This window comes from Leucopleurus acutus (assembly GCF_964270905.1).
Source record: "Leucopleurus acutus genome assembly, chromosome: 4".
NCBI lineage: Eukaryota > Metazoa > Chordata > Mammalia > Artiodactyla > Delphinidae > Leucopleurus > Leucopleurus acutus.
This window is the reverse complement of record NC_139146.1, coordinates 14,183,541-14,205,376: the sequence shown is the minus strand read 5'-3', so window position 1 is coordinate 14,205,376 and position 21,836 is coordinate 14,183,541. Positions and strand designations below refer to the sequence as shown.

At 35.1% G+C, this 21,836-nt stretch overlaps 1 protein-coding gene across 4 annotated transcripts in view; it reads right to left on the bottom strand.

Moving 5' to 3' along the window:
• Positions 1-606: 606 nt before the first annotated feature.
• The window catches only part of MFSD8 (major facilitator superfamily domain containing 8), a 42,718-nt gene continuing 21,488 nt past the window's right edge, over positions 607-21,836 (bottom strand). For all 4 annotated transcript variants that reach the window (XM_082838631.1, XM_082838630.1, XM_082838633.1 and 1 more), the window contains 7 exons: positions 19,557-19,701; positions 18,781-18,836; positions 15,183-15,291; positions 7,561-7,695; positions 4,265-4,368; positions 3,932-4,179; positions 607-2,157 (listed from right to left, as the gene is read on the bottom strand). In XM_082838631.1, the coding sequence (XP_082694757.1) occupies positions 1,951-2,157; positions 3,932-4,179; positions 4,265-4,368; positions 7,561-7,695; positions 15,183-15,291; positions 18,781-18,836; positions 19,557-19,701 (1,004 nt within the window). In that variant the 3' untranslated portion in view covers positions 607-1,950. The remainder of the gene's footprint in view (positions 2,158-3,931; positions 4,180-4,264; positions 4,369-7,560; positions 7,696-15,182; positions 15,292-18,780; positions 18,837-19,556; positions 19,702-21,836) is intronic.

Here is a 21,836-nt window from a genome sequence, read left to right as displayed (position 1 = left end):
ATGTAAGTAAGTGTGTGTGTATGAATATTATTCGGCCATAAGAAAGGAGACCCTGCCATTTGTGACAAGATGGATGGACCCTGAGGGCATTATGCTAAGTGAAGTAAGTCAGAAAGAAAGGGACAAATACTATATGATATGACTTGTATGTGGAATCTAAAAGAGACAAACTATTAGAGGCAGAGAGTGGAATGACAGTTGCCAGTGGCTAGGCCGTGAAGGAAATGGGGAGATGTTGGTCAAAGAGTATAAACTTCCTGTTATAAGATGAATAAGTTCTAGGGATCTATTGTACAGCATGGTGATTATAGTTAATAACACTGTATTATATACTTAAAAGTTGCTAAGAGAGTAGATAGATCTTAAATGTTCGCACCACGAAAAAAGAAACAGTAATTATGTGATATGATGGAGGTGTTACCTAATGCTATGGTGGTAATCATTTTGCAATACGTAAGTATCAAATCAATATGTTGTATACCTTAAACGTATACAATGTCATATGTCAATTATATGTTGATAAAGCTGGAAAAAATCAAATGACAAAGGGAAAAGATAACCATCTACAAACCAAGGATGGGCCAAAGAAAAAAACCAACCCTGCTGACAACTTGATCTCAAGCCTTCTAGCTTCCAGAACTATGAAAAATAAATTTTTGTTATTCAAGCCACCCCCCCAAAAAAAGGTACAACAAACAACATAAAGTGCAAATTATAGTGTTTACTCTTAGATTTGAAATATTTATAACTTAGAGTAGGAAACATTTGGAAAAGTATTTAGAAATATTTTTGCATTTTTGGATAATACTGATTATCCATATAGATAGTTCTGTACTAGTCCCTTTTAGCAGCATTCAACTTATGTGAGGTAGTAAAGTGTACATAATGTGATTTAGCCAATTTCTAGTAAACTCGGTAAACTGTTAGATTACAGCTATTTTACCTCAGATTTATTAGCCTGCCTATATTGGGGCTGTCGGGCTTATCCAAATTTAAAATTCTGCAGTTCTGAGTAGCTATGCAGACACAGATTGAAAACCGTTGGGTCTTCCCTACCACTACTGAGAGAGAAAAAATAAATAAGGTAATAGTTTTTCTCTAGAATTTAAGGGAATTAGAAAATGCCAATAATTTTAACAGTTTGCTGTTCAGTATATGTATACAATAACACATATCTGGCTTATGTTTCTAAAGTGAATTATTTATTAGGACTTGAAAAAAAAGTAGTTATCTGTACTACAGGTAGCAAAATCCATCTTAATCTCTTAATCCTCTTTATTGCTCAAATATGAGCATTATTCATACACATCCATTAACTTAGGGGTTAATTAGTAAGATCCTGAACTAAAATAAGACGGAAAGTGTAGTATTAAAAATCATGACTTATAGAAGCTAAGGGAGGATGGCAGGCATGGTAAGTATAAAATTTAAGTCATGATTTTACTTCATAAGGAAAACTTTATAATAACAGAAAATGCATTTTTTAATAAATAAAAAGGAGATAGCTGTGAATAAAAGTACCTCTATTAGGTAAAAGATTTCTATAATTTCATTCTATTACAGGTAATTCATACAGAACTCTCCTTATGATTTCACTGCATATTCTCTTGTTATTTTAATGACGCCTCTGCAGTTTGACTTAAGAGTATAACTTCACATTTACAGACCACTGTCTATTCACTCGTGACTTTATGCCACCCCCCCAAAAATGTCATATGAAGACTATTTCTTTTTTGAGATAAGGAAACTATGATCCAGAATTTTTATATTATCTTGCTATTCATAATTACACACAGAATTCCCTATTTTATTCAATATATGTTCTTGTTATTCAACATATGCAATATCTACAACCTGACTTTAGGAAACTGACTCTTAGCAATCATCTAGCAGAGCCTTAAAAGAGAAAGTTCCACACAGCAAGTACTTTCCACCACAGTCTTAGCTAGGTTATTCTTGAATCCTTCCATGCCTTACAGAAAAAGCAATGAGTCTTCTGTAAACCACACCCAGGAGTGTGATAGTGAGCACCACGATTCCACACACAAGGCTGAAAGCCCATCGTGGACCCCAGGCAGCATACACTTGACTGATGAAGACAGGTCCAAGAATCCGTGCTGCACTTCCAGACGCTGTTAACCAGCCCATGTACATACCCTGTTGGGGGAGAAGCAAACTGATACTCAGGTGTAGTTATTTTAAAAGCAAGGATGATGCTAATATTACCAAACTATGACAAACACGAGAATCACTTCCTCCGTTACTTTTGAATTAAAGTACCTCTCTATAAATACAGCAAATAATGAGCAATAAACTTATTTGATATACTGTTTAGGAAAATAAAAGTGTAAAAGAACGAACACTGTCTGCTGAAATGATTCATAAATTTACTTTTTAAGGCTACCATTTATTCTGTACTTGCTATTTTCCAGACGCTGTGTCAGGTGCTCTACATATATTGTTTCCAACGTTCACAAATTTCTATGATTGGTATTATCCCCACTTAACAAATGTGGAAGCTAAAGCTCAGAAAATTCAAGTAACTTATCCAAGAGATATGAAGCCCTGTTTGGCTGACTCCACTGTATTAATTTCCACTATACCACAATGTCACTGCTCCAACTACTGTATCCAAAACTATAGCCCATACAATATACCCAAGAACGTGCAATGCAGCATTACTTTTAATATCCTCCAATTGTAAATAACCTGTCAAGCGTGGATTAAGTAAATAAACTATGGTACATTTAATAAATGGAATGCTAAACAGGTGCTTAAAAGAATATGGTCTTATACAGAATAAGATCTTATAACAAGAATAACATCTCTCTACACATTGACATGGAAAGAAGGCCACGGTATATTAAGGGGAAAAAAAATCCAGATGTAAAAAAGGTTTATATACATGAGATATAATTCATTTTATCTTTTTTTAAAAAGGCATGAGGGTGGATATGTTTGAAAAGGCATAAAAAATATCGTGACGTGTACAAATGAAGTAAACAGTGGTTGACTTTAGTGTGATGGAGGTAAGGAGAGCCTTCCTTTTCTGCTATATACATTTCAAATTACTTGAATTTTGTTACAACCATCATGTATTGTTTTTGTAATTAATATGCTTTTATTCTTGATTTTGAAAATGTGAAAATATAACTTTATAGATTAAAAAACCCAGAAATTACCAAAATGTTTTACCTATTATTATAGCTTTAATACACTGACGTTAAAATTTTTTTCTTTGCTTTATTTCAATAAACATTAATTTCTACCTTGAAAATGTAAAACTATCAATTTAATTTTTATAAAGAACAAGATACTATTTTCATTTTGTTGCCATTTAAATAACTGCTACTAAAAAGAAAAGTCAGAAGTAAAACCTGGAAATAAGCTAAATATATAATAATAGGAAAATGACTAAATAAATGATGGTACATACATAAGATGGAATATGTCTCCATTAAAAATAATTCCCTAAAAGAAAATTAAATGTCATGGGAGAATATTTACAGCGTATTGTTATATTTATTTAAAAAAGCAGATTACAGGGACTTCCCTGGTAGCACAGTGGTTAAGAATCTGCCTGCCAATGCAGGGGACACGGGTTCGAGCCCTGGTCCCGGAAGATCCCACGTGCCGCGGAGCAACTAAGCCCATGCGCTGCAACTACTGAGCCTGCGCTCTAAAGCCTGTGAGCCACAACTACTGAGCCCACGTGCCTAGATCCCGTGCTCCACAACAGGAGAAGCCACCCAGTGAGAAGCCTGCACACCACAACCAAGAGTAGCCCCCACTCTCAGCAACCAGAGAAAGCCCACGCAACAAAGACCCAACACAGCCAAAAACAAAACAAACAAATACAGAATGGTCACAAAAAATGTGAGTGCTTACAAGTATACCTCACGCAATTGCAGTGTCATGCTAGCTGACTCACCTGAGGTTTTGGCCCCAGAATTTTTGAATATAATGTATATGACATAACATTGCAGGATGGATAGCCTATTCCAATTAGCACAGCTGATGTGAGGAACTGGGCCAGATGGATCATGGGGGTGTAGAGGCACCAGGCTTGTTCAACTGGGCAACCAGTTGGGCCTTCATTGTGATCTTCTCTTGGAATCTTCCAAAGAGTAATAATTATTTCTCCAAATGTGGTATTAGGGATTGAATTATTATGTAAATCTGTAAGCAAAATCAGTACAGTGTATTACTTGTTAATTTAAATGAATAACAGGGGCTAACATTATAGAATTATGTATAGCTATACCTTCCCACTGTATTTTGGGAAACTGATGTCCCCAAGGTAACAAGATAAAGAAGCCAACCCATATAACAATGAGTCCTCCCAGCAGAATAGCACGCTCGCCAACCCTGTTAAAGGAGAGAAACTGTAATTAAAAAATGAAACATTGTATTATAACATAGCTTCATTACTTTTAGAATTTTTAAGACTATAAATAAAATAATATCTTGATACTTTTAGTGATATACTAATTAAAACGAATGCAAAATATAATTTCCCACTAAAAGGAACCAGGACTCCTCTGAAAACTGGCTGATATCAGGTCTGGGACAGAAAATATATAAGATGAGCCTGGACATCTTATCATAACAGGAAGAACAGAAATTACCAGTGACTACTAGGTTATGATTACAAGGACTCAGAGGGAATTCCCTGGAGGTCCAATGGTTAGGGCTGTGAGCTTCTACTGTAGGGGGCATGGGTTCAATCCCTGGTCGGGGAACTAAGATCCTGCAGACCTCACGGCGTGGCCCCCCACCAAAAAAAAGGCCTCAGAGCCAATTTGAGGAAGCTGGCTAAGAATATGACAACGTGAACACCAAAAAGAACAGTAATGACAATGGCTTGAAACACATCAAAATGTTATTTATAAATTCATACTATATTAAAATAAAATACTCTTGGTCATTTTTAGAGGATGTTAGGGAACCCACTCAGTATTTTAAAAATCAGTTAATAAAAGAAAAGGATCACCCTGTCTCTCCTACAAAAACTGTACCTCAGGATAACCAAATAGGTAGTGATGGAAAAGTTCTCTTTATAGAAAGTGTTCCAGCAAATAAATAAAGGAATGATAGAATTAAAATACCAGCATTTTGCACTGATCTATTAATAAATTAATGGCTCTAAGGAATGGTCAATGGCCACTTACATCGTAAAAAGAGATAAACAAAACTTTACATTTCTCCTGATGTAAGCACATACCACCACCTATAAAACATTCTTGCCAAAAAACTGAACTCAAGTCTCATCAAGCTTCTAGATCTAAGTACCAATTTTCAAGAAATATAGCAAACACAGGAAAATATTAAAAAACAAACAAAGACACCACAGGGATTTATTCAACAAGATCCAAAATGTGGGAAACTATAGGGCAAACATCTTGGTTGCTTCAATTTGTAAGGGAGAAAAAGAGAGAGATGGAAGAGATGGTAAAGAGACTTATAGATTAAAAGAGACTTAAGAAACGTAAAAGCCTGAGTCAAGTGAGTAAGCTGTGAAATAAAACAATATAAAACAAAACAAATTTTTTTAAAACTTTGAGACAGTGGAGAAAATTTGAATACTCCCTGGATATCTGATGATATTTAGAAATCACTGTTAATTTTTTTAGATGTGATAAATGCTGTCATCATTAACTTTTAGAGATACATACTGAAATATTTATGGAAGACATGAAATGATGTCTAACATCAGCTTCAAAATAATCGAGATGTAGGGGATAGGCAGTGTGGAGTAGGTGGCGGTATAGATGAATCAAGATTGTCCAAGGTTATAATTGTTGAAGCTAGGCAATAGATATTAAACATTCAGTACATGATTCTCTCTGTACCTTTGTATATGTTTGAAATTTTCCATAACAAACAATGAAATATACAGGGACTTCCCTGGTGGCGCAGGGGTTGGGAATCCGCCTGCCAATGCAGGGGACGCAGGTTCAATCCCTGGTCCAGGAGGATCCCACATGATGTGGAGCAGCTGAACCCGCGAGCCACAACTGCTGAGCCTGCGTGCCACAACTGCTGAGCCTGCGTGCCACAACTACTGAAGCCCATGCGCCTGGAGCCCTTGCTCCGCAACGGGAGAGGCCACTGCAATAAGAGGACTACACACCGTGGCAGGAGTGGCCCCCACTCGCTGCAACTGGAGAGAGCCTGCGTGCAGTGACGAGGACCCAATGCAGCCAAGAATGAATGGATTAATTAATAAATTAATTTTTAAAATAAAATATGCAAACAAGATGAAAGATTCCTAAAACAAAACAAACAAACCCAACACCTCCCATTACCCTCAGAATACCTACAAGGCTTCACATCTTTCCAACCTGATCTTCTCCCATTTGCCATTTCTCTCATTCTTCTCTGGCCAAAACGGCCTTTCTGCTTGTTCCTTAAACGTACAAAGCACAGTCTTCTGGGGCAAGAGAGTTCCAGGCCACTGCATGGCTGTTCTCTGACTTCACTGAGGTCTCTGCTTGGATGTAACTTCCGTTTGAGCTGCCCTCCATGAGCAGTCAATCAAAACAACACTTCCCCTCTCTCCCAACCCTGCCTTGCCGCTTTTTATTCTCTTCCTCTGCTCTATTCTTCATAGTACTTCCCATGACCTGATTTCACATTTGTGTTTATTAGCTTTCCCCCCAGTAGAATACAAGCTCTTTGAAGGACATGAAATTGGATCATCTGTAAGAATGCCTATCAGCAGGACCACTCTACTTCTGTAGCAAGATGTAATGCATGTACTATTATTTAACTTTGAATATGAATCTATGTCTATGTCTATATCTTGGCCCCTCTACTTGGCTCTATAAGGATAGGAATCTTCGTAGTATTCCCCATAACACCTAACCCTACGCACTGACTCAATATTTGTTAATTGATTTTAGAACTTTATTAAAGTTCTAAAGTATTGTTAAAATATTTTAGGAATAATTAAATCATTAGAACTGTCTAAATTTATCAACTAATGTTCCACTCCAGACTATATGAATGAACTTAATTTTATACAAGTATTTTTTTTAGTGTGCTCTTTACAGTTATACTTTTACAAAATGCTTCTTTAAAAAAGTGTTCTGTGATCAAAGTTACAAAAAACTTTGCGAAATGCTACGTACTCTTGTCATGAAGGTGATATAGTATATATACTGAAGATTTAGAAGTTTTAGAGTAAAGAAGTTTGGTGATTTTAACCAGAATTTTCCACACTTAACCATTAATCTTTCACAGCAGAACAATGTTTTATGAAATACGCTTATAGAAATACTTTAAATAAAACATAATATACAAAAGATACATTAAAAGACAATTATTCACTTTGTAAAATATCTTGCTTTACCAAAGAATATACTACATGGTACAGAAATACGCTCCCTTAATAAATTTTAAATCTGTTTGCAAACATTCAAGGACTAAAACTCATGCATAATGACAGAAAAGCTTTATATTACTTTACTAATATATTCATTTACATCATTAGCTCTGTTTCATGTTTCACTTTAAAAAGAAAAAGACTTAAAATAAAACCAAAGACAAATAACCTACTTTTTGGAAAGTAATTTTATCCCCATGAAAATAATAACTGCCTCAACTCCAAGAGCAGCAAGTATTATGCCATCATATAACACAGCTTGTTCTCTGGTCCAGGCATACATATCCATTGTTAATGGAGTAACAATGCTAAGAAAAATAAAAAAGAAATTATTCTTCTTTTATTTCAATCATAGGCATTGTTACTTAAAGTTGAAATAGTAAGATTTAATAATGATACCAACACATTCAAGAATCTGCATCCCTTTTAACAATGACACCAGATCCACAGAAACAGAAATTTTAAGACATTTTAAGTACATTTTGTTGTAACATGCACAAGCTACTAAGTTTGGCTGTTTGCATTTTTATTTTTTAATATTTACTGTAATTATATAAGTAACATGTCCAACACTGCAAAAAGTTTGAAAAACAGGAAAAGGAAACAAACCAACCATAATTCCTACCATTCTAATATAATTAAAAAATCATGGTTGTGTTTTGATTTAAACTGGTCTCTTTTCAATGAAATAATGTTACTATGATTAAGTTATTAACTTACTATGATTAAGTTATTAGAAACTTCTGGGATTTTTTTTTCTCTTCCTCTGTCTCTTTCATACCTATCTTTGAATGTACATATTTTTCTCCCTACCTCCGAATGCTGCTCTTCCTTTATATGACTATCTGTCTCCTTCCTTGCCAAGCTTCTTTTCCTACTTTCTGTCTCCTTCTGTTAACTGGCTAAAAAAGGAATTTAAAAATATTCAAAATATTCATTCTTTTAAAAAAATCACCATCTTTAATTTTAAAATCAGATGAGCTGCTTTGGAAGATAGTTCACTCATTTCTCAATAAATGAAACATAGAATTATCATATGATCCACTTCCTCGTATATACCCAAAAGAACTGAAAGCAGGGACTCAGATACTTGTACACTAATGTTCATAGTAGCATTATTTACAATAGCCAAAAGATGGAAATAACCCACATTTCCACTGACGGATGAATGGATAAACAAAATTGGTTTATAAATAACAGTGGAATATTATTCAGCCATAAAAAGGTATAAAATTCTGACACATGCTACAACATGGATGAACCTTGAAAACATCATGCCAAGTGAAACATACAAGACAAAAAATGACAAAAGATGCATGATTCCACTCATATGAAGTACCTAAAATAGGCAAATGCATAAAGAAAGAAAGGCGAATAGAGGAAACCAGGGGCTGGGTGAGGGGGAATGGGACTTAGTGATAAATGGGTGTAGCACTTCTGTTTGGGATGATAAAAAGGTTCTGGAAACGGGTGGTGGTAATGGTTGCACAACACTGTGAATGTATTTAATGCCACTGAATTGTGCAATTAAAAGTAATTAAAATGGTACACCTGAAACAAATACATTATTATATACAAATCTGGCCTCAATTAAAAACAAAAGAAAATATGGCAGAAAAGCTCTAAGAATCATAGCAGACTACAAGTTTAATACATGTCCAATAACATGGTTCAAAAATGGGAAATAAATATACAAGAGAATAAATTATATCCTTTAAATTGAAAAAAGAAGTTAAAATAGTAAGTTTATGTTATGCATATTTACCATAATAAAATAAATACCCCCAAAATCAGATGAGCTAAAAATTCCATGTATCTCAATAATTAAAAAAAAAAAAATCAAGTATATCTGGCATAAAATGTACTGGCATAAAAATGTTACAATATATCAAAAAGTGAAAAAAACAAGTTGTCAGATGATAATATCACATATTCTTGTTGGTTTAAAGACACACACACACACACACACACACACACACACCCCTTAATACTTACAGTTGTATAGAAAAAAATGTTTCAAAACAACACACACTGAAGTATTAGCAGTGGTTACCTCCAAGGAAAGAAGTGGATGTGGAAATACAGTTGTAGTGTTTGGAATATTTACAAGAATATACTATTTTAATAATGGAAAGGTATTTTAAAAATTAAAAAGCCATATGACAAGGGACGTCCCACTGGTGGTCCAGTGGGTAGAACTCTGCATACCCAACGCAGGGGGCCCGGGTTCAATCCCTGGTTAGGGAACTAGATCCCGCATGCATGCTGCAACTTTTAAGAGTTCTCATGCTGCAACTAAGAGTGCACATGTCGCAACTAAGAAGTCCGCATACTGCATCTAAAAAGATCCCACATGCTGCAACTAAGACCCAGTACGACCAAAATAAATAAATAAATAAATATTTTTAAAAATAAATAAATATATATTTTTAAAAGTCATATGGTAACTAACAGTCAACAAAGCCTACATGAGGCAGAGATTTTGTAATATACTAGCTTTCTTCAGGATCACAGCTTAAACAGAGTTAAAATTTCTAGACTGAACCCAACATATATAAGTAGGGTGCTGCAGGACAGAAGGGAGTGGCAGGATATATTTAAAGTGATGAAAGGGAAAAACTTACAACCAAGATTACTCTACCCAGCAAGGATCTCATTCAGATTCAACAGAGAAATCAAAAACTTTACAGACAAGCAAAAGCTAAGAGAATTCAACACCACCAAACCAGCTCTACAACAAATTCTAAAGAAACTTCTCTAGGAGGGAAACACAAGAGGAGAAAAAGACCCACAAAAACAAACCCAAAACAATTAAGAAAATGGTAATAGGAGCATACATATCGATAATTACCTTGAATGTAAATGGATTAAATGCTCCAACCAAAAGACAAAGACTGGCTGAATGGATACAAAAACAAGACCCATATATAAGCTGTCTACAAGAGGCCCACTTCAGGGATTTTCCTGGTGGCACAATGGTTAAGAATCTGCCTGCCAACACAGGGGACAGGGGTTCGATCCCTGGTCTGGGAAGATCCCACATATTGCTAAGCAACTAAGCCCGTGACCCACAACTACTGAGCCTGCACTCTAAAGCCCGCAAGTCACAACTACTGAGCCCGCATGCCACAACTACTGAGGCCTGTGTGCCTAGAGCCCGTGCTCCACAACAAGAGAAGCCACTGCAATGAGAAGCCCACACACCACAATGAAGAATAGCCCTCGCTCGCCACAACTAGAGAAAGCCCACGCGCAGCAACAAAGACCCAACACAGCCAAAAATAAATCAATTAATTAAAATAATAAAAAAGAGGAGACCCACTTCAGACCTAGGGACACATACAGACTGAAAGTGAGGAGATAGAAAAAGATGTGCCATGCAAATGGAAATCAAAAGAAAGCTGGATTAGCAATACTCATATCAGATAAAATAGACTTTAAAATAAAGACTGTTAAAAGAGATAAGGAAGGACACTACATAACGATCAATGGATCAATCCAAGAAGAGGATATAACAATTAAAAATATTTATGAACCCAGCATAGGAGCACCTCAATACATAAGGCAAATGCTAACAGCCATAAAAGGGGAAATCGACAGTAACACAATAATAGTGGGGGACTTTAACACCCCACTTACACCAATAGACAGATCATCCAGACAGAAAATAAATAAGGAAATACAAGCTTTAAATGACACAACAGACCAGATAGATTTAATTGATATTTATAGGACAGTCCACCCGAAAGCGGCAGAATACACTTTCTTCTCAAGTGCACATGGAACATTCTCCAGGATAGATCACATCTTGGATCACAAATCAAGCCTCGGAAAATTTAAGAAAACTGAAATCATATCAAGCATCTTTTCCAACCACAACGCTATGTGATTAGAAATTAATTACAGGAAAAAAACTGTAAAAAACACAAACACATGGAGGGTAAACAATACACTACTAAATGACCAAGAGATTACTGAAGAAATCAAAGAGGAAATTTTAAAAAATACATAGAAACAAATGACAATGAAAACATGACAACCCAAAACTCATGGGATGCAGCAAATGCAGTTCTAAGAGGGAAGTTTATAGTAATTCAATCTCACCTCAGGAAACAAGAAATATCTCAAATACACAATCTAAACTTACACCTAAAGCAATTAGAGAAAGAAGAACAAAAAACACCAAAGTTAGTAGAAAGAAAGAAATCATAAAGATCAGAATAGAAATAAATGAAATAGAAATGAAGAAAACAATAGCAAAGATCAATAAAACTAAAAGTTGGTTCTTTGAGAACAGAAACAAAATTGATAAACCTTTAGCCGGACTCTGCAAGAAAAAAGGGAGAGTATTCAAATCAGTAACATTAGAAATGAAAAAGGAGAAATTACAACTGACACCGCAGAAATACAATGGCTCAGAAGAGACTACTTCAAGCAACTATATGCCAATAAAATGGACAACCTGGAAGAAATGGACAAATTCACAGAAAGGTACAACATTCCAAGACTGATTCAAGAAGAATTAAAACATATAAACAGATGAATCACAAGTAGTGAAATTCAAACTGTAATTATAAAGCTTGCAGCAAATAAAAGTCCAGAACCAGACGGCTTCACAGGCAAATTCTATCAAACATTTAGAGAAGAGCTAACACCTATCCTTCCCAAACTCTTCCAAAAAATTGCAGAGGAAGGAACACTCCCAAACTCGTTCTACAAGGCCACAATCACCCTGATACTGAAACCAGACAAAGATAACACCAAAAAAGGAAATTACAGACCAATATCACTGATGAACATAGACGCAAAAATCCTAAACAAAATTCTAGCAAACAGAAACCAACAACACATTAAAAGGATCACACACCATGATCAAGTGGGATTTATCCCAGGGATGCAAGGATTCTTCAATATATGAAATCAATCAATGTGATACACCATATTAACAAATTAAAGAATAAAAACCATATGATCATATCTCAATAGATGCAGAAAAAGCTTTTGACGAAATTCAACACCCATTTATGATAAAAACTCTCCAGAAAGTGGGCATAGAGGGAACCTACCTCAACATAATAAAGGCCATATATGACAAACCCACAGCAAACATCATTCTCAATGGTGAAAAACAAAGCATTTCCTCTAAGATCAGGAACAAGACAAGGATGTCCACTCTCACCACTAATATTCATCATAGTTTTGGAAGTCCTAGCCACAGCAATCAGAGAACAAAAAGAAATAAAAGCAATGCAAATTGGAAAAGAAGTAAAACTGTCACCGTTTGCAGATGACATGATACTATACATAGGTAATCCTAAAGATTCCACCAGAAAACTACTAGAGCTAATCAGTGAATTTGGTAAAGTTGCAGGATAAAAATTAAAGCAGAGAAATCTCTTACATTCCTATACACTAAGAACGAAAAATCAGAAAGAGAAATTGAGGAAACAATCTCATTTACCATTGCAACAAAAAAGAATAAGATACCGAGGAATCAACCTACCTAAGGAGGCAAAAGACCTGTACTCAGAAAACTATAAAACACTGATGAAAAAAATCAAAGATGACACAACAGATGGAGAGATATACCATGTTCTTGGATGTGAAGAATCAACCCTGTAAAAATGACTATACTACCCAAAGCAATCTACAGATTCAACACATTCCCTATCAAATTACCAATGGCATTTTTCACAGAATTAGAACAAAAAATTTTACAATTTATATGGAAACATAAAAGACCCCGAATAGCCAAAGCAATCTTGAGAAAGAAAAATGGAGCTAGAGGAATCAGGCTCTTGGACTTCAGACTATACTACAAAGCTACAGTAATCAAGACAGTATGGTACTGGCACAAAAACAGAAAAATAGATCAATGGAACAGGATAGAAAGCCCAGAGATAAACCCACACACCTATGGTCACCTAATCTATGACAAATGAGGCAAGAATATACAAGGGTGAAAAGACAGTCTCTTCAATAAGTGGTGCTGGGTAAACGGGATCTCTACAAGTAAAAGAACAAAATTAGAACATTCTCTGACACTATACACAAAAATAAACTCAAAATGGATTAAAAACCTAAATATAAGACCAGACACTATAAAATTCTTAGAGGAAAACATAGAACACTCTCTGACATAAATCACAGCAATATCTTTTTGGATCCACCTCCTAGGGTAATGAAAATAAAAACAAAAATAAACAAATGAGACCTAATTAAATTTAAAAGGTTTTGCACAGCAAAGGAAACCATAAACAAAATGAAAAGACAACCCACGGAATGGGAGAAAATATTTGCAAATGAAGTGACGACCAACAAGGGATTAGTCTCCAAAATATACAAACAGCTCATGCAGCTCAATATCAAAAAAAAAAAAAAAACCCAATCAAAAAATGGGGAGAAGATCTAAATAGACATTCTCCAAAGAAGACATACAGATGGCCAAGAGGCACTTGAAAAGATGCTCAACATCACTAATCATTAGAGAAATGCATATCAAAACTACAATGAGGTATCACCTCACACTGGTCAGAATGGCCATCATCAAAAAATCTACAAACAATAAATGCTGGAGAGGGTGTGGAGAAAAGGGAACCCTCTTGCACTGTTGGTGGGAATGTAAATTGATACAGCCACTATGGAGAACAGTATGGACGTTCATTAAAAAACTAAAAATAGAGCTACCATATGACACTGCAGTCCCACTCCTGGGCATATATCTGGAGAAAACCATAATTCAAAGAGACACATGTACCCCAGTGTTCACTGCAGCACTATTTACAATAGCCAGGACATGGAAACAACCTAAATGTCCATCAACAGATGAAAGGATAAAGAAGATGTGGTACATATATACAATGGAATATTACTCAGCCATAAAAAATTGGGTCATTTGTAGAGATGTGGTTGGACCCAGAGTATGTCATACAGAGTAAAGTAAGTCAGAAAGGTAAAAACAAATATAGTATATTAACGCATATATGTGGAATCTAGAAAAATGGTACAGATGAACGTATCTTCAGGGCAGGAATTGAGACGCAGATGTAGAGAACGGATATGTGGACACGGTGGGGAAAGGGAGGGTGGGATGAATTGGGAGATTAGGATTGACATATATATGCTACCATGTGTAAAACAGATAGCTAGTGGAACCTGCTGTATATAGCACAGGGAGCTCAGCTCAATGCTCTGTGATGATCTAGGTGGGTGGGATCGTGGGGGAAGTGGGAGGGACGCCCCAGACGGAGGGGATGTATGCATACATACAGCTGATTCACTTCGTTGTACAGCAAAAACTAACACAATACTGTAAAGCAACTATACTCCAATTAAAAAACAAAAAAAGCCATATGATAACTAATGGTCAACAAAGCCTACACAAGGCAGAGATTCTGCAATATACTAAGTTTTTTCAGGATCAGGGTTTAAACAGAGTTAAAATTTCTAGACTGAACCCAACATACATATGTAGGGAGCTATATAGCTTAAAGTAAATTAAATTAATACACAAAGTTTTATAAGCATATTTATTATAAAACTCAGAAGAAAGGGAGAAAGACTAGTGAAACAGACTCCCTTATAAGGAAGGAAGATAAGGCAGTAAGATTACAGGCAGAGAATTAACTACATTCAAGTTAAAGGCAAAAACTTTATATATGCTTCTTACATCATGATAAGAAAAATATGCCTTACATAAGGATTTTGAGAACATCTATATTCCTGATTAATATTGCATTAAGAAATACAGGTTATTTACACAATCAGATTTAGATGAAAACAGAAAATAACTTACGTTTCAAAAAGGGCAAAGATAAACAGAATCACAAAAAACAGAACATTGGTGGCCACAACAGCAACTTGATCAATATTTCCTTGGGGGACCTGAACTTCATCTGTACTTGCTGTAGTAAACAGAAGAAAAATTATATTACCTACACAACTAATTTTTCTTATGACACTAAAACAGTGTAAAATTATACATAGCAAATTCAATGACTAAACATTTAAAATCATTTTTTTAGGCTTTCAAAGCAATTTAAAAATTAACAATTTACATAACAGAAATAACTTTTAAATGGCATTTAAAATTAAAGTGAATTTTCTTCCCAGGACATACACTTCAATTCTGTTACCTACAGGAAATACTCAGATTTTCTATTCAGCGTCTCTCAATCAAAAATAGAAATGTATGTCCATAGAATTCTATAAAATGATCTCATACTAAATACTAAATTTGCTTTAAATTTCAGTTGCAGATTTTTTTCTACCTTACCTAAATTTTAAAGTTACATGGATTTCATGAAGACCTCAAATAGTTTATTAAATAAGTTCTCAGTTCTATGATTCACCTCAATGGATATATATTTTGAATTTCAACAGTACGTAGAATTACTATTAGTAAATACCCTTATTTTTTAACCACAATTTTTTTTAAGTTCTTACGTTATCATTTATATGTTTTGCAAAGAACTACCAAGATTTGATGGTGGTTTTATAAATTAGGAAGGCAAATGAGTTAAGATGTTCACTTATCTTGAACTATATAGTTAAGTAACACATTCAATATAAGCTATATCTGATGTAATTGAGAAATATGAAGCCATATATATTGATACATGTATGTATACACATCCATCATGCTACTTTATAATTTACCCACTTATTCAGAGTAAACCAGGTAAGTAATACAAGAATGTATTTATGTTATCTTTAAGTGTATGTGTGGCAGAAGTGGGGGCAGGGGGTGATTTTCCTAAGACACATAAATTTCTATAATTTTTTCATAATAGTGCCTGACTTTATATCTCAGGATTCCTGAGGAGGAGTTCTTCCTCCAATAATAAGTGAGATTTGAAAATAGTCTGCTATACTTGGGGGCAATTAAGCACCTTGGACACTTGACATAGGGTTATGACCTCCCTTTCACACAAAGAAAAGCAGTCACACCTTTGTCCAGTTCCTTTTCTGGGGTAGACTCTGGTCCCTGTGGGCCTCAAATTATTTTGGATAGACCTCCCTGATTCTCAATCACCATCTAGAAGCCAGTCTTTACTCCTTTGAATCAAATATCAACATTGCCCCAAGTTAGACTGGAGTCTACTTTTCTGCAGCCTCCAACCAGTCCTAGCTTTAGCAGGGAGACTCAGAAATGTTGCATCCTAAACTGTGGGAACTGACTAGGTATCCTAATTATAAGAATTTTAAGAAAACACTGCATATTGATTAAAAAACTGTAATTGGAAATTAAATCCTATCCCATGATAACATCTTTAATAATAGGAACAACTTGATGTTTTATCTAAACATTTATTGAAATTTAAAAATGATCTTTGTTTTATAAAAATTATTTTGAAGGACCTAGAAATCTTATGAAAGAAAATAGATCTCTCCTTTTTAAACTCCGATTTGTGCTTTAGAGCAGTGTTGTCCAATAGAACTCTGACGTGATGGAAATGTTCTTTCTCTCTACTGTCCAGTACAGCTGGCTGTTAGTCACATATACCCATTAACTAAGCACTTGACATGTAGCTAGTGTGGGAGTTCCCTGGAGGTCCGGTGGCTAGGACTCGGCGCTTTCACTGATGTGGCCCGGGTTCAACCCCTGGTTAGGGAACTAAGATCCTGCAAGCCACGCCACACAGCCAAAAAAAAAAAAAAAAAAAAAAAAAAAAATGTAGCTAGTGAGATAGTGAGAATGAGGAATTTCTTAAATGTAATTAAGTTTAAACAGCCAAATATGACTAGTGGCTACCACATCTGACAATGTACCTGTATGTCTTTGCTACTCAAAGTGTGGTTCATAGACCAGCAGCATCAGTTCCCAAAGGAGCTTGTTATAAATGTAGATTCTTCCTCTCCAGGCCTACTGAAACAGATTCTGCATTTTAACAAGGTTCCCAGGTGTTTTCTAAGCATATTAAAGTCAATAAAGCAAGGATCTACATGGTTATCCCCTTCAACTTATGAAAGATTTCTTGTGCATCTTCCCTTTCTCAGCCCCTCAACCTCACCCTCTTTAACTTGCTCATTCTCTTTACCTTTAAAGAGGTAGAGAGATAGGTCCTTTAAGTTAGCATCCTATCTTACACCTTTTCAAAACAGTAGCTTAAACCCACTGCCGGCACTTCCTCACCACTCATTGTTTCTTTTTTTCTTTCTTTTTATTTTGAAAACTTTCAAACACATTCTTATCCATCTATGCCCTAGATTCAACAATATTTTGCCACACTTGATTCATCTACCCCTTCCTTTCCTCCTTTCTCTCATTCTCTCTTTGTTGCTGTAGTGTTTTTCACTAGATGATTCCCAAATTTCTATCTCTAGCTTTGATCTCTACTGCCAGAATTACAGATGCCTCTGGAATTTTTTAGTTGTTCTAGGGTAGCATTATATTTGGTTTGAACCAAATTGAAATCACCTTATCTTTTCAGCCAGTGTCCCTTCTTAAATTCTCCTTCTCTCATTCTTTCAATTATCTAGAATCAAAACCCAGCAGACATCTTCAACAACCCCCTCCATTCCTTAATATTCCCTATCCAACCTGTCAGAATCTTTTTTTTTTTCTTCAAAAGCTCATATCTCATCCCTTCTCCATTCTCAGTTACTGCTGTAGTCCAGGCCTTTACATATCTGGATTAGCCTCACTTGCAATCTATCGTCATACTTCTCCTTTGTTCAAAATTTGCTATAGCTCCTCACCACTCTGCTCTCCACCCGACTACTTTTAACTTTATCTTCCACCAGTTTTGTTGTAAAAATTAAATAAAATGTCTATCAAAGAACTTGGTAAAATTAACAGGGTCTTTTCCAAAACTTTATAAACTCCTTGAGGACAAGGACTAAATTGCATTCTTTTGCATGGGGGGACAATCCTCAAGGAGGACATAACTAGGAGTACTTAAATAATGGTTTATTTAGTAAAATATACCTACTTATAAGACTGGGTACCTATTTATAAGTCAGAGAAAGATATGAAGGATGAAAATGGGTATTTGTAGAGTATACCAAAAGACTAAAAATACAAAAGAGAAACCATACTTATTCCCATGATTAAGTGAATAAAGAAATACTTGAAACAGAAAGATACATTTGGTAGCAATAATACTGAAATCATTCCAAAGATCTCAAGGATTTTAGGATATTGGCTTTTTGAAAACAAGATGAAGTGATTTTTAACAATGGTCTTAACCTTACCAATTGTGCACACCAAGTCACTGACATAGGCATGCCTTTAAAAAAAATCAACTTAGCTAACTTTCAACTTTGAAGATCTTCCCCAATTACCCATTGTACTGTCCTCAGAGACAAAATTCAAGTGAATATCAAAGAGACAGAATCATTAGAAACACTTTGTAATATTATAGTAATTTAGTCAAACAGGTCAATAGTACCTTCTTCAAAATTAATATTTTTACACTGTCGTCCTGAGTCATCCACACGATGTTCTCTTAAAAGAAAAACATAAATATTGTATCCATGAAAGGCTTAGTATAATAGATAATAGTTTAAATTTATTACTAGCTTTCTATTTTTTCACATTCTGGTATAGTTTCTTTTACTGTCTTCTGAGTAATGAAATTATTATGATATATAACCGATAAAATTTTTAAAATACAAGTTACAATTATTATTATATTATCATATAAAATGAAAAAACCCTCAATTCATCCAAAAGCACACATGAGCTGCCTTAATCAGTATTTGAAGTTTTCCAATGATTTTTAACATGAGTTATAAACATTTTGGACTCTTGGATAAAACACTCCAAAGAAATATAAAGTAACAAAACTTCTGCAGTTTTATAAAATTTTTTCTAATATATAAAAGATAAGAGATACACATTATGAGTAACTTTTGTATCTAAGGTTGAACCTAATCATTAATCTACTTAAAATGTTGCTTTCATGCCATTTCCCCTACTTAGAAATCTATCATTAGTAGACCAAGACCAAACCTTGAATCTTTAAAGACCTTATAATCTGTTCTTATTCATCATCTATTATTTTAGTTGTCAGTACCACATGCGTTAGCTGATAAGAAAATATGAACACAACTAAACATCAAAAACCAAATAAAGACATCATAGAAATAATAATTCTCCAACAATGATAATGCTTATTTAATTTCACAATCTACAAGAGTAGTTTTATCATTTCTATCTAATTACCTTAGTATAGTAAGAATCAGAATAATATTTAAAATTCCCAGGAAGGCGCCAAGTAAAACTGGTGCTGTGTACATGTTTATCTGCAGCTTAATGGTATCCCATGTCACGCCCTTTTCTCCAATGAGTGCGAAACAAGTCTGAAAAACTTATTAAAATAAAATGTATACAGATTAATTATTATATGGGAGGCACAGGCTAAAATAAATGTGAGAAATATTTACCATAGAATTGGAAGTAATATATGGAATCATCCATCTGCATCAGACATCTCAACAGGGGCAAGAAAATTGGTTCTTGGTGGGGAGAGGCAAAACATTTACTCTTTTTCTGTATAAAGCACAGATATGCATACAGTACATAAAACACATACAATATAGGTCTGTGGTATTTCATGGGATGGAGTGATTAGGAAAGAAATGTCTAAAAAGCCTCCTTAGGGAGACAATAACATAAAAAATGGGTGAGAAGCACTGATGTACAGGCATTCACAAGGGATTATACCTAACATAACTTGTCAGTATTTTCTTTTTTTAAAATACATCTCTGTATGAAATTTAAGTTATACAATTTCTTCCATAAGTAAATTATTAAAGTTTAATCAATTTCATTATAAGAAACTGTCACTTTTTTTTTGTTTTTTGTGGTACGCGGGCCTCTTACTGTTGTGGCCTCTCCCGTTGCGGAGCACAGGCTCCAGACACGCAGGCTCAGCAGCCATGGCTCACGGGGCCAGCCGCTCCGCGGCATGTGGGATCTTCCCAGACTGGGACACGAACCCCTGTCCCCTGCATCGGCAGGCGGACTCTCAACCACTGCACCACCAGGGAAGCCCGAAACTGTCACATTTTAACTCAATATTTTAAAATATTACTGTGTATATGGTACTTAAATTATATATATTTAATACCACTTTCAATTTGGATCTGTGGCAAAAATCAGATTGGGTAAGTATTGGTTTGCTCTCCTGATTTAGATTCTATATCTCGTTCTGCCAGGACTTTACATGTAACCTTAGAGTGAGGATTAAGTAAAATACTGCACCTAAAGCACTTAGAACAGCATCTAGCATATGGTTAGCACTCAATGTTTGTGCTTATTGATGTGGTTATTATTGGAAAAGTCATCTAATCTTTTCAGGCCTACATTTACTCATCTTTAATATAAAATGTTTTAGTGATAATCTTTTTTTAAAAATTTTATTTACTTATTTATTTATTTTTGGCTGCGTTGGGTCTTTATTGCTGCCAGCGGGCTTTCTCTAATTGAGGCGAGCGTGGGCTTCTCATTGCGGTGGCTTCTCTTGTTGAGGAGCACGGGCTCCAGGGGCGCAGGCTTCAGTAGTTGTAGCACACGGGCTTAGTTGCTCTGCAGCATGTGGGATCTTCCCAGACCAGGGCTCAAACCCGTGTCCCCTGCATTGGCAGGCAGATTCTTAACCACTGCACCACCAGGGAAGCCCCGTGAATAATCTTTAAAATAGATGGCCAAAATATTTACTGAGAACCTAAGCCTATACCAGGTACTGTGCTAGAAACTGAGGGTAGAGTGGTAAGCTTAAAAAGACCCAGACTATGCCCTCATGCATATAGTAAGGCAATAGGTTCAATTGTTCTAGGTTTCTGCTTATATTTTATTCCAGAACACTGAACTAAAATACCAGATTCTGGTGAATGATGAATTAGGCTTTCTTCTGTTGAAGCAAAGTAATGGAAACTGGAGGTTGGGGTGTTAATGATGAAGTAAACTGAGGTGGATTCAAATTGACTCTGTTTATAACTGCAATATTAAAAGCATGGGCCAATTATATGGCTTTTCAAAGTTATGCTAGGCATAAAAAATTAATTTCTCTACTCATTTAGCAGAAAATTAATTGGTCTTAGGGAAATATTAAATCTCATTAATATATTTTTATATTTATTAAACTATGAAAGCTTGGAAAGAAGAAGAGACTAGTAAATCTTTTTTAAACTCTTTCATTTTCTTCAACCTTAGAAAAGTCTTAAAGGTATGGGCAAAAAGGGGAAAAAAACTCCTATAACTTTCCTCAAATCCTTCAATTAAAAGAATTTTGTTTCTCATAAACAGGAAAAAAAAGCAAACTCTTGCTGAGATGTCAAGCTAAATGATTATCTGACAGAACGTATACTTTGGAATCAGACAGTGAGGTTTGAATCTCATATTTCCCATTTAATATCAGGGTGACCCTGGATAAGTTACTTAGATTCTCTATGCCTTGGTGTCCTAATCTGTACAGTGGGACTAATAACATTTAATTTAGGG